This window comes from Neodiprion fabricii, chromosome 4 (assembly GCF_021155785.1).
Source record: "Neodiprion fabricii isolate iyNeoFabr1 chromosome 4, iyNeoFabr1.1, whole genome shotgun sequence".
Taxonomy (NCBI): Eukaryota; Metazoa; Arthropoda; class Insecta; order Hymenoptera; family Diprionidae; genus Neodiprion; species Neodiprion fabricii.
Window position 1 is genome coordinate 16,271,697 of NC_060242.1, and position 12,631 is coordinate 16,284,327.

Consider the following 12,631-nt stretch of genomic DNA (forward strand, 5'->3'; position numbering starts at 1 on the left):
GAGGATGTTAACCTCCGGAGAAAACTTTCCTTCTAACTGTTCTTTCTCGGTGAATTACGTAAACCGAACCGCTGCTGCATTTCTCTACCTTCTACCTTATAATAATGCTGTTGCTGCTGCTGCTGCTGCTCTGCTGCACAGCGGCAATGGCGATCGTAGGAACGAGTTACGAGAACCGCTGAGGAAGTGAATCGACAAGAAAGAAAGTTTTCACCGAAGACAGGCTGCTGCTTCTACTCTTGCTTATAGTCGCTATAACTAACAACACCGAACCGTTGCGGCCGCGTAAGCGTAAGCCGTTTTCACTTTCATGAAAATGCCAACTCGCCGTCCGTTGCGCCGCTGTCTTTTAATTTGTATCCCCCTCGGTGAGAAACTTGTCGTTTTAGCAACTTTTCCTCCATCGGTTTGTAATGTTATAATAATATAAGTATAATTACACGCTGATTTTTTTTGTCTAATTGATTCGATTGTTTTATCACCAATGAGTATTTCACTTTGACAGAGATGTTTTGTTTTATTGTCACTCTGGTCGATAAAGAAGAGCGGGTTTCTTCTCACCGGCCGACGAACGGAGTCTCTGAATTACCTTTTTGGCCAACTTTCATTTGTTTTCTCCGGTTGTTTGTTTCAGGAAGACGGGAATCGCCTGAGGAGGGTGAATCTACCGCGTGGCGTGTCGGGCGGAGAAGGTTGGGGGCGGATCGAAGGTGGTTTTGGATGTTAGGAGGCGAAGGGGTGGCTAGTCAGGCCCCACCGCCAGGTACGGGTCCTAATGCCGGTCCCCGTATCGCAATCTCTTACGCTAACTACATCCCTCATACCCAAAGAGGAGAATACGATGCCATTTATAGACGACGAGTTACTTTGGTGCCCTGACAACGACGGGAAGATGGTAGATCTCACCCAGTGTCTTCAGGTCAATATATGTCCAATCTAAGCCATTCCCCGAATCACTACCTTTCGCTTCTTTGGCCCCCCTTTTTTTTCATAACTTTTCCTCGATGATTGTGGTGGGAACAAGGAGTTCAATTTTAAGAGAATACCTAAATTCATTGTCGAGGAACGACTTCGATCGAGAAAACCTTTCGTTTTACTCAACAATGACTTTACAAAATGTATTCCTCTCAATTGGATTCACGTTTTTTGACGCCATTCTCGCATGAAACAAAAGATACTTTTACGGAGAAGGCTTTGATTGATAGTGAAAACAAGCGACAGTTTACTCGATCGATAAACACGGTCTATATCACTCTCTTATTTTTTATTTTTTTTTCGGGCCTGAAATAGGAGAACGGGGCCGGACAAACCGACGAATTCTCGGCGATGGAGTTGAGCGTTCTCGTTGGAGCTCCGGGAGCACCTTCAGGGCCATCAGAGGAAGGCGAAGAGATGCCTGGCGTAGCTGGCGAAGAGCCCTTCGACACCCTGGACACGTTTTTAAGGGAATTGCAAGCTGACCTAGCCGAGGCCAGTCAACCAACCTCCACAACCACACCTATTAATTCCTACAGAAGACAGAGGTACAACATTGCCGCTGCTAATCCCTTACTGGCAGGTGAGAACAAAGCTATATCGTTACAGTTTACTTGTTCATTAATATTTTTACTATTTGTCTCAGTTCGTACAGTTTTGACTATTGAGATATTTGATATATATTTACTTATTTCTGTTTCTTAGTTTTATTTATTTATTTTAATTTTAATTTTTATTTTGTTAGAAAAACTGGCAGCACCCACTTCGCAGAGCTTACCGACCCCCATAGCGCACGCGGCGAGAGCAGAGATAAAAACTGAGAACATACAACCCGAGACGAGTAAAGGTAGGAACTAATTCATTATTGTTACCATTTGATCTCTGCGTTATCGACGCTCGGTCGAGAGTATCGCCTACCCTTCGCCCGTAACGAGAACTCGTCAATACCAGCGACGAGTGGGTTATCCTTCTGTATTATCGACGGTGTTCATACCGATCGAGTTACTTTCTGCTAAACTCACATTTGTCGGTGGGTAAAAGAAAATACCTGCGTTAAACTGTAATCGGCTTACTACTGATCGTGAAATCGTTGAGCAGATTGCCGTTGACGGTTGGCCTGCCGCGACAGTCGCAGTGCAAAGTAGCGGTACCGTACGGCTCGATTGAAGCATACATAGGTATAGCGCGGTTTTACATACGGTTGATTCGAAACTTCGAAAGGGAAAACCGGCCAAGGCCCCTCATGCGCGCTTGAATTGCGACCACACATCCGCGTTAGCAATAATAATTGCGTATAGACGCGTTCCGTGTACTTGAAAGATATATACACCACATGTATAATTCTTGCTGCGCTTGGTGGACGCTGTGAAGTCTAACATTTTTTTTTTTTATTCTATTGCTGTTATTCCTTCTACTATGTACCCATTTCTATTGCCTCTGTCGCTGTTGCTGTCGCTGTAGGCGAATGGTTAATACCAAGCGTACACAAACGCACACGTAGGCGCGGGGCAATACTTACGGAACATACGTAACCGGACCAACGTGTACATTATAACGTGCGATGAAAGACACGGCAGCACGGCGGCAATATATGCGTGGCCCAATTCTTGTAATTTACAACCGTGTCGTAACGCGCTCTCGGTGTTATAAGCTTATGGCATCGGTATAATATAGCCTGCACACCGTGTAGAGGTATAAACGATTCGCGTTACATACTTGGAGTTCTGCCGCTTCCCTTTTTGCAGTCTGCATTCGTCCGAGGGGATTTTCGATTGGCCGTATTCGGTTTAATTCTTTGTGCGGGATTTTTCTCTGTATTGTTCGATCGATTCCTCGTTACTCCCGTCATTCGTATGCATACACATGTATGTACATGCTTTTAGCAATGCTATGACACTTGTTACATGCATATTGTATATCCATGTGAGATATCCAATGTTGTGTGTGTAAAAATTCAACTACAACAATCGTCGAAGAAGTAACATTTGTATAATCTATTCATCAAAAATTATACAAGCGATAAGATTTGAGCTTCCTATTACATAGACTTGCCAATAATCATTATTGCCTGCGTATAACCCCGCTTATCGCTTATCTCTCTATGATATTAGATATGTAAAACCTCTACCTCTTTCTCTTGTTTTTGCCCCCCGTCCGCTCCTCCCCGTACCCAAAAAACATTTGGTTGACGGCGAGTTTTCCCGGAAATCTCTGTATACATTTTCACCTTTGTTAACACTTTATGTACTCGTTCTCTTCTCTTTCGAAGGGGGTCTTTCTTCTTCCTTCTCACGCTGGGTCCAGCTGTCTCGCTGTCTCGCCGTCTCTCCGTCTCTCCGTATCACTGGGGTCGAATACCATGCACTTGCCGTTTCGTTTCCTATACCGCTATTACATATATCGTTTGTGTGTACATACGTGTAGCCAGACACCGTGCCAAGGCACGACCCTTTCCCTTGACCTGCCCTCAGGCTTACGCCGAGGCGAACCCTCAGGCACCCTCACATAAATCCCCTAATAAGTGTTATACGAAAATAGCTCCGCTCTTGCAGACGGTGACAGAAATAAAGCAAAAACAAGATGGAAAAAAAACCGGTTCTGGAAAAAACCGGCGAGAAAGAGGAAAAGGAAGAACAGGTGTTTGTACACGCTTAGAAAAAAAAGAAAAAAAAAATGCGAAACTATCCAAAATGTTGTATCGCTTATTTAAGGAATGTAATTATCTATCGGAATTATGATATAGGTTGTAATTTTATTTTTTACGTTCACTCTCGAATTTATTATATTATAGTAGTATTATAATAGCTGAATTCAGAGAGAAGTCGTTTAAAGTATGTTGAAAATTTCATAAAACGGGGTGTGGGGTGTACGCATCCAAGGTGCAAAATAAACATATTTACATAGAGAAGAAGCGCGAAACTATATATTACACGCGCCATGCTTGCCATATAGCCGCGTTCTTTGGGTGTATATTATAGTTATATAGTTGTTGAGCAATCGTCTTCCTCGTCTTGCCACATACATACCGCGGTAGCGGCGCAAACGTGTAATAGCGCGTTTTCGGAACGCTCGAAAGCTGTCTCGACGATTACGACGGGATGGCACAACTTCCATTCCCCTTCGCATCCGAGACGCAAGCGGTTAGGTAGTTGAAATTTTTCGCTGATGAAAGAAAAAAATTAACTTGTACGTGCAACTAACGTAAAATATGGAATCGATGTCGCCTTGTATTTAATTTTTTTTTTCGTATTCTATTTTCTTCGTTACAATTTGAACATTGGATTTTGTTTAACATCGATTCGAAATCAACCGGAAGGAGTTTTACGATACCGGAAATATGTCGTTGCCGCTAGATTGCGGTATTTGAACGCCAGTGTTTTTTTTTTTTTCTTTTTTTTCTTCATTTCATGTATAGGAAAAGGAAATTAATCCTCTTGGTACATAGGTAGGGAAAGAGAGAGATATAAAAATGGCTCTAGACACGGATCATTGCGTATATATGATAGTTAGCTCGGCTGCGGCGGTTATCCGACTACCGTAAAAGCGTTACACACTGAAGGTAGCGGCAGCAGCAGCGAGCTGCGAGTGAAGTGTTGACATTTTCTGCAATCAGGTCAGGGACTCCCGGCTGATGGTTTTACCGATTTACCTCTAACCTGCCCTGCGACACCCGCGTTAAAGTCTCTCCCTCTCTTTCTCTCTCGCACCATCTCTCTCTCTCTCTCTTCTTCGATATTTTTTTTTTTCTCTTCGCATTTCTCATCGCATCGTGCAAATTTTTTCTATACTTATATCTGATATCTGTCTTTGCGGTGGTTATACGGGCATGTAGTTTTTTCCAAAAAAAAAAAAAATAATAATAAAAAATAATTAAAAAATAAAAATAAGTCAACGTACGACGAGATCGATGAGTATAGTTACTCCAATGATTTGCACTTTGCTTTTTGTCGTTCTTTTACTCCGTACGTACGGAGTGCTTCTCTTTTTCTCTGAAATCGTCCAACCTCTTTTCTAGTGTGTAATATAACGTCTGAAGTTGTACAAATATTGCGTTATCAAAAAATATATGTATAGGCGGTAGCCGCAGCATGTATAATATGCGAATAGTGTTGAAGTACACAAAGGTGAGTTTTTAATAAAACGCTGCTGCATCGTAGGTATGTGAAACGATCGCTACGTATACAAAAGTTGTAATCCCAAAATGTTGTTATAAAATGTCAAAAATCTTCGCCAAAACTTGAACCTTGAATATCGTTTTCCGAAACGACGAGAAAAGAAAACATTTGAGACCATCTTTCAGGCTGCCGCTGCTGCCGCTAAGCTTTTATACTCTTTGTACAGACAGACTGCAGTCGAGTCAGTCTCAGGCAATCGAGACGGCGGGATGAAAAAAAAAGCGGCAAAGGGTCCGCCGCCCTGGAAGTCTATCGTATAAACAATCCAAATATCGCGTTTGTGTATATTTTCGAAAACCTCCCTGCAGAGAGTCGTGCCTGCTGCACGTGTTCCGATGCAAGCTGCAGCGGGCGGCTTATGTGCATATATACATACATACTTACATGTACGATTCACACACGCACACACATGTATATGTATATACGTATGTACCTATATCTGGGTTATTATGTTATGCTTGAAGCTGGAAGGGCGAAAAAGTTGAGACGGGCAGGGTGTTGATTTTCTTTTTTTCTTTCCTCTCACCATGTTTTTTTCCCCCTTTTACCGGTTTATTTTCATTTACAATCTCTCTTTTTCTCTCTCTCTCTCTCTCGTTTTGTGTCTTCTTTGATTTTTTTTTGTTTTTTTTTTTTTTGTTTCCTCTCTCAACTTATCATTATTATATCTTGTCTCTTTTCGTCAACCCTCGGGGGTCTCGCGACGTCGCATAAAGGATAGAACCAAACCTCTTCTTCCAAACCCTACACCTGTCGCCCCTCGTCACTGCCATGCAAGGCAGTTTTCGAAAGCGCTGTTATCATACCACGAGCTCTGGGGAATCCTAAATCCATCCATACGTATTATGACACACACATACGTGCATGCGTGTATTCATAAAATAATACGTTTACGTAGGAATACCGAGCCTGCGAGCGAAAGAATGAGAAAGAAAAATGTCACGTTATACGTACAACGTATGTTTTTCTTTTTCTTTGGTTTTTTTTTGAAGATTTTTTTAACTTGTCTGGCTCGGTTTGTTCTGGAATTCAGGCCCTTCCCTCCCCCCCCCCCCCCAACTTCGTTTTTCACTCCGCTCCACCCTCAAATGTTGTCTCATTATCGTGCATATATTATAATCATTACACGCACGCGTATTTACCGCGATCGTCGTACGAAACGAATCTCGCCAGACTGCCAAGTTCCGCGCCCTTTTATTGTTTGTGTTTTCTTACTTAGATTTTCATTTAATAACATTTTTATTTTACACACTTGGGCGTATGAATGGCCAATTAATAATATAGGTACAGCTGGTCGTTTTAAACTATAAGAATATTGGCAGACTCTTGGAAATGCGGGTGACGATCGATCGCGGTTTTTCGCTCTATAACGTACAGTCGACCTTGGTTCATGCTTCTAGAAACCGTGCGCGATATTATCGCGCCAATTAAGGAGCCGTATTTTTCGTTATGTAGTATAAATAAAAATAACTGTACGTGTAATGAAAATTTTTCTATATCGATCGATATGATTATGTAAGGAGGCTTCGGTTTTTTTTTTTTTTTTTTTTTATCGATCGATATCACATCGTCGGTTTCTCTCGATGCATTTTTTTCAATCGAAAAACACTTCTGTTGACGAAATCTATATACTGCTGTATTATACGCATATAGGCGTAAAAATTACCTGCAATTTCACGTCAAAATAAGAAGAAAAATAATCACAATAATAGTTGTGAGAAGAAGAAGACGATGAAGCAAAAAATGTACATACTAATCAAAAATCACCTGTCTGTGCATATAGTTTTCCCCTGTAATTACACTTACTCGTTTAATATACCTATAATGATGTCAATTTTAATGTTTCGATATACCTATATACGATATACCATTTTGACTTTTCCCTTTGTTATTCTTTCTTCTTTTTTTCCTTTATCGCAAACTAAAACGATCGCAATTCTCGCAGACTCGAGTGATCGATGAAAAACGTCGTGGAACATCTGTGCTTCGCGTTTGCCTACATATAACATACATGTGTACGATAATGTGTGAAATCGTGTCACGTTTCGGATCGGAGAGGAAAAAGAACACGTTGCTTTCGTTCCTATTATTCGAATTCTTACTACTATCATTATTATCGTGTGTCAAATCTTGTGCAAAATTGATTCCTTTTTGTCGTGTTTTCAAAAAAAAAATTTTTTTTTTTTGTCTAAAACGGACAAACGATTTTCAATCGAGATTCAAAAATTTTCACGATTACGCCACAACGCATATCGATCCTAATCCTTGTTTTCTTGTATAAAAATATTTTTATCACGTTATACCCGATTGGTTTCGATGTTACGAATTTGAAAGATGAGAACAAACATGTGAGAATAATATTTCAGAATCACGATAGAAATTAATATAACACGTATAGGTGCGTCGGTATTCGTTTGGTTTTTCTTCCTCTTTTGCGTGTGGTTTTTTTTTTCATTCCCTCCCCCATCCCTGCGATTCCGTATTTGGCGTACATAACCGAGTCTTGCGCACGTATACGTGTGCGTGCATACATCCTTCCGCGGAGAAGAGCCAGCAGCCTATCAGAGGCGAGTTAAAAGGCTCCGTTGATCGCATAACGTTACGTATATAAAATTCCTGTATACCAGGTATAGCACAGGTAGAAAAGTATTACAACCGCAAATACGTGTCTTAGTGTTCGCCTCTGGTTGTTGGGCATCTTATACAGGTAGACTCCGTGCTACCTGTAATACCGAACGTGGAGACAGGGGCTACAGGTTATCCTCGTCCCACATTCGCATAACACTTTCACTGACGTAACACTTCGGGCTAAAACTGTTGCGCCGCGTACATGTAACCCGCAACGCTCGAAAAACCCCCCTTCCACCTCCTTCACCTCCTCTTCATCCTCCTCCACTTCCTTGCCCACAGTCCCGCATAACACCTCCCATGCTACCTACACCATTATTATCCACCGAGTCCTCTCCCTCTCTCGCTCTCTCTCTCTCTCTCTCTCGGTCTCTCTCGCTTTCTCACTCTCTCACTTTGCGTAGAATCTCCTATGTACGTGCCTATCATATTTTCAACCTTATAAGTTGCACCTATTTCACAGTCATGCAATATCTAGTCAGTCGATCGCTGCACACTTTTGCGGTTACGTTATACATCTTATACATCCATCGATTTTCCGCACTTTTTTTTTCTCCCTTGCGTAGGTATTCTTTTTTTTACATTCGATGAGATTTTTCTTTTTTTTTTTTTTTAAGTCATTACGCTTACCCACCACCCCTAGAGCTCGAAGAATAATTCTTCTGTTTTTTTCTTTCTTTCTTTAATTCTTTCTTTCATTCTCGTTTCGTTTATCGGTATTATCGCGATCTGATCGTGTGACGTCTTTCTCACATTATTTTTTGTTTTTTTTTTGTTTTTGCAATCAAATGAAGGAATTGTATATAAATATAATATTTACACAGTGAATTACTAAGGACTGCCATGGTCCGTTGTCTGATAAAATTTCATGCGCACGCGCTACGATCCGAGAGCAGCTGTTCGCCAGAGCGAAGCAAACGTCATAAACTTGACATCAAAAATTTTGACAGTTGTCGCTGGCGGTTGTGCTCAGTACCGACAACTGTCTGAATTTTTTTAGTTACACACATCGCGGTGAACTGTCGTCTAAATTTATGACGGTTGGTCACCCTGGAAAACAGCCACTCTCGGATTGTAGCGCATGCGTATTAAATTTTAACATACGACGTAACGTGCAATCGTTAGGAATTCACTCTGTATATATTTACGTTTTGTATATATATATATATTTAGGGTGGGCCTAAAAAAAATCGACTATTGTTTTTTTTCACTTCATACTTCGAAAACTTGGTTGGTAGAGAACCTCAAGAACATTCTCTCCGAGTATGAGCTCTTAATTTTAATAGGAAGGTCCTCCGCCTCGCAGTTTTCTATTTTTTTCTTACGGCGAGGAAGAAAAATACACATCTCGGTATCTACTATTTATAAAAAAAAAAAATCGTCTCACATTTTCGTAGGAAATTGAATTCTCTACAAAAAAGGTTTCTTACAATTTTTTTGTACACCTCACTGTTCACAAGTTATTGAAGGTTAAAGTTTGATCATTTTAAGGTAGATGTCTTTTTTTAATGAATTTTATAACTCTTCAACAAAAAGTCATTATAATACGAGCAACTCATGGTTAGGTCGGAAATTTACTGCTCTACAATAATGGTCTGTTATGATTAGTCGATTAAATTAACCGTTCAGAAGATATTCACCCTCAAACTTCAATGCACACTATTTTTAACAGTTTTTTGTTAGTAATTCAAACAATTTCAATCTAATTCACGAGTTTCGGGTAAACAAATTTGTAAAATTTTACTAATTTTCCCGTATTTATTAAATTAGCTCAATTTGTACGTACGTATCATATTTGGGTATTCCACGCGTTACAATCACAGGTTTGTCAATTGTTTCTTTTTCGTTTTCTTTATTCTATATAATATATGTGAAAACGAAACTGAAACACTGAGTAAAATTTTGCAAACACCCGAAGTAACATTTGACAAAAGAGAATCGTTTTCCTTGATACTTGAGGAATATTTTTCCCCGTTATTGATCTTCTTCTTGTAAATCTGTTATACATATACGCGTAAGTTTCCCCCCCCCCCCCCCCCCCCCCCCTCTTTTAATCATACACAACTTATCACGTGGATGGGTGTAAAATACACAAAGGTATACGTACAATAATGTAAGTAGTCAGACATATTATCCTTGAGCTTATGTATTCGTATTCGCGCGTCTATCCGTGCAGTGTGAATCGCGACAGGTAAACAATTTCGCAACCTATTATATACGTTATAACTTATATACCAGCTGTATATACCTGTATCTCTCCCTCTCTCTCATCGCGGAGCAAGAGAATTTCCTTTAATACGCATCGCTTCGAAGGAACGACCAACATATATATATATATGTATGTATGTATGTAACAAATCGACCGTCGTCGTCGATGTAAGTTTTTAAGCCAATTCGGGCGAATTTAGGTTACCCAGCTATACTCGACGAAGTTCAATTCCCGTCCTCCGCTTTCTTAAGCTCATGTCGTTCGAAATGTGCTCGACACTCTCGTTTCTCTCTCTCTCTCTCTCTCTATATATATATCATTTTGAGCATACGTCAATATCCCTTTTGTCTGGATACGCATTCTTGGAATTCATTTATTACACGGATATAATTATTTATAATTCGTTGTTGTCGTGCCTCGAACTGTTGCATCGGTAAAACTTTGAACAACGAACGAAAAGGAAAAAGAATACAAATATTTACAGAGAAAAATGATTATCGGCACTCTAATAAGCGTCATTATTTATCACTTAAATACTTGTATTTTTTCACCCGAATTATACTTACTCGGAGAATTACGTGCGAAATCGATCTCGGTCTGACCTCTCTGATTTGGCTCACGACTTTTTATATTATTGTTTCGACTTTCGAAGAAAATAATTTTTTAGAATTAACTTGAACTAGCTGCAATTTTTGAAAACGACCATATTGATCGACACAATTTGATAATCTCAGAAAATTCTGAAAAATCAGGTTTCAGATGTCCGAATTTTTGATCTTTGAACCGGAGTGGCTGACTGTTCTTCTTGAAAAAAGTCTATATTTTTTTTCGATACTTTGTCGAATTTGGCATGGAATCCTCCATACATATATATGATTAAAGATCACATGATTACTCTGCACGCTTATAATTATCTCCTTGTTATTTTGAAATATTACATATTATGTATTCTGAAGAAGATTAATATCGATAAATATGGAATAAAACGAGAAAGTTGCAAAAGTGGATGTATGTATGCAAAAAAATATGTGTGGAGTTGGGAATAATCCATGTATATCAATGCGTCTAAATAATATATACATATACGAGATAAGACTAAGATGGATCAAGACAGAGGGATAACATATAAAGTGTATATGCGTGTACTTGGTTTTATTATTAATGTACAATATACTTGGAGATAAGAAACTCCGGGCGAACGATGAAAAATGGAGAAGAAAAAAAAATACGTCTACATGATGAGTTGCAAACTGGGCGGGACGAGCTGATAATCTGTGCGTGAAAAGATAAAAAGGAAATGAAACAGGCGGGCGAAGAGAGGAGGAAGCAGAAACTAAGAAGTACGTATAGATAATGGGGAATTTCCTGTTTGAAAAGAAGGAGGAAAAGAGAGAGTGAGGAAAAAAAAAATTAAAAAATAAGCCGAAGAGCAACAACAGGATTTTTCTCGAGTCAAGTCGAGTATATATAAGAGGGTTTTTCACACCCTCGAAAGAGAGAGAGAGAGAGAGAGAGAGAGAGAGAGTGAGTGTCTCGGTTGGCGTATTAGTATAAATATGTGTTAAAACACTGCAAGAGTCGAAGGGGCGAAATAAGGGATAAACAGACGGCTGCTGACGCTGCTTGAATATCGCGGCAACACGTTCGTGACACGAAACAGACTTCCTGTGCACGCATTCTCGGTATGCGCTCACTTCAGACTCGGGCTCGCTCATCCTTTCGTTCCTCCAATCTAGAGAGACGGAAAAACTCTCGTGTCTTTTCCGGAAATTATTGGTAAATATCATTTATCTCAATGTTTTTCATTGTTTCTTTTTTTCCACTCACACACCTTTGCTCGCCGGGTAAACGAATTTGTAAAATTTTTGTACAAATTTTCCCGAAACTCATGAATTAAATTGAAATTGTTTGAACGATTAACAAAAAACTGTTAAAAATAGTGTGCATTTAAGTTTGACGGTGAATATCTTCTGAACGGTTAATTTAATCGACTAATCATAACAGACCATTATTGTAGAGCAGTAAATTTCCGACCTAACCATCAGTTGCTCGTATTATAATGACTTTTTGTTGAAGAGTTATAAAATTCATAAAAAAAAAGACATCTACCTTAAAATGATCAAACTTTAACCTTCAATAACTTGTGAACAGTGAGGTGTACAGAAAAATTGTAAGAGACCTTTTTTGTAGAGGATTCAATTTCCTGCGAAAATATGAGACGATTTTTTTTTTTTATAAATAGTAGATACCGAGATGTGTACTTTTCTTCCTCGCCGTAAGAAAAAAATAGAAAACTGCGAGGCGGAGGACCTTCCTATTAAAATTAAGATCTCATACTCGGAGAGAATGTTCTTGAGGTTTTCTACCAACCAAGTTTTCGGAGTATATAGTGAAAAAAAAAAAAAAAAATAGTCGATTTTTTTGGCCCACCCTAACGTGTATGTGTGTAAATACAAATTGTGAAAAATTGCGTCGTCACATTCGAAAAATTTTAATCAGGCTTGCCACTCTGTTTTATCAAAACTGCAGGAAAATACGAAATAGTTTCGAAATTAGACATTCAGTTTGAATTAGGGTGGTCCCTATTTGGGGTAGACAGTAAAAAGGATTTTGAAAATTCACGAAATTATATAATTTGTACATC

The 12,631-nt window shown here is 39.4% G+C and overlaps 1 protein-coding gene across 4 annotated transcripts in view; it reads left to right on the forward strand.

Moving 5' to 3' along the window:
* The window catches only part of LOC124179643 (ecdysone-induced protein 74EF), a 122,729-nt gene that overhangs the window by 39,118 nt on the left and 70,980 nt on the right, over window positions 1–12,631 (forward strand). For 3 of the 4 annotated variants that reach the window (XM_046564245.1, XM_046564246.1, XM_046564244.1), the window contains 3 exons: window positions 635–919; window positions 1,291–1,558; window positions 1,721–1,822. In XM_046564245.1, coding sequence (XP_046420201.1) covers window positions 776–919; window positions 1,291–1,558; window positions 1,721–1,822 — 514 coding nt within the window. In that variant the 5' untranslated portion in view covers window positions 635–775. The remainder of the gene's footprint in view (window positions 1–634; window positions 920–1,290; window positions 1,559–1,720; window positions 1,823–12,631) is intronic. The other variant, XM_046564247.1, reaches the window with a different exon arrangement.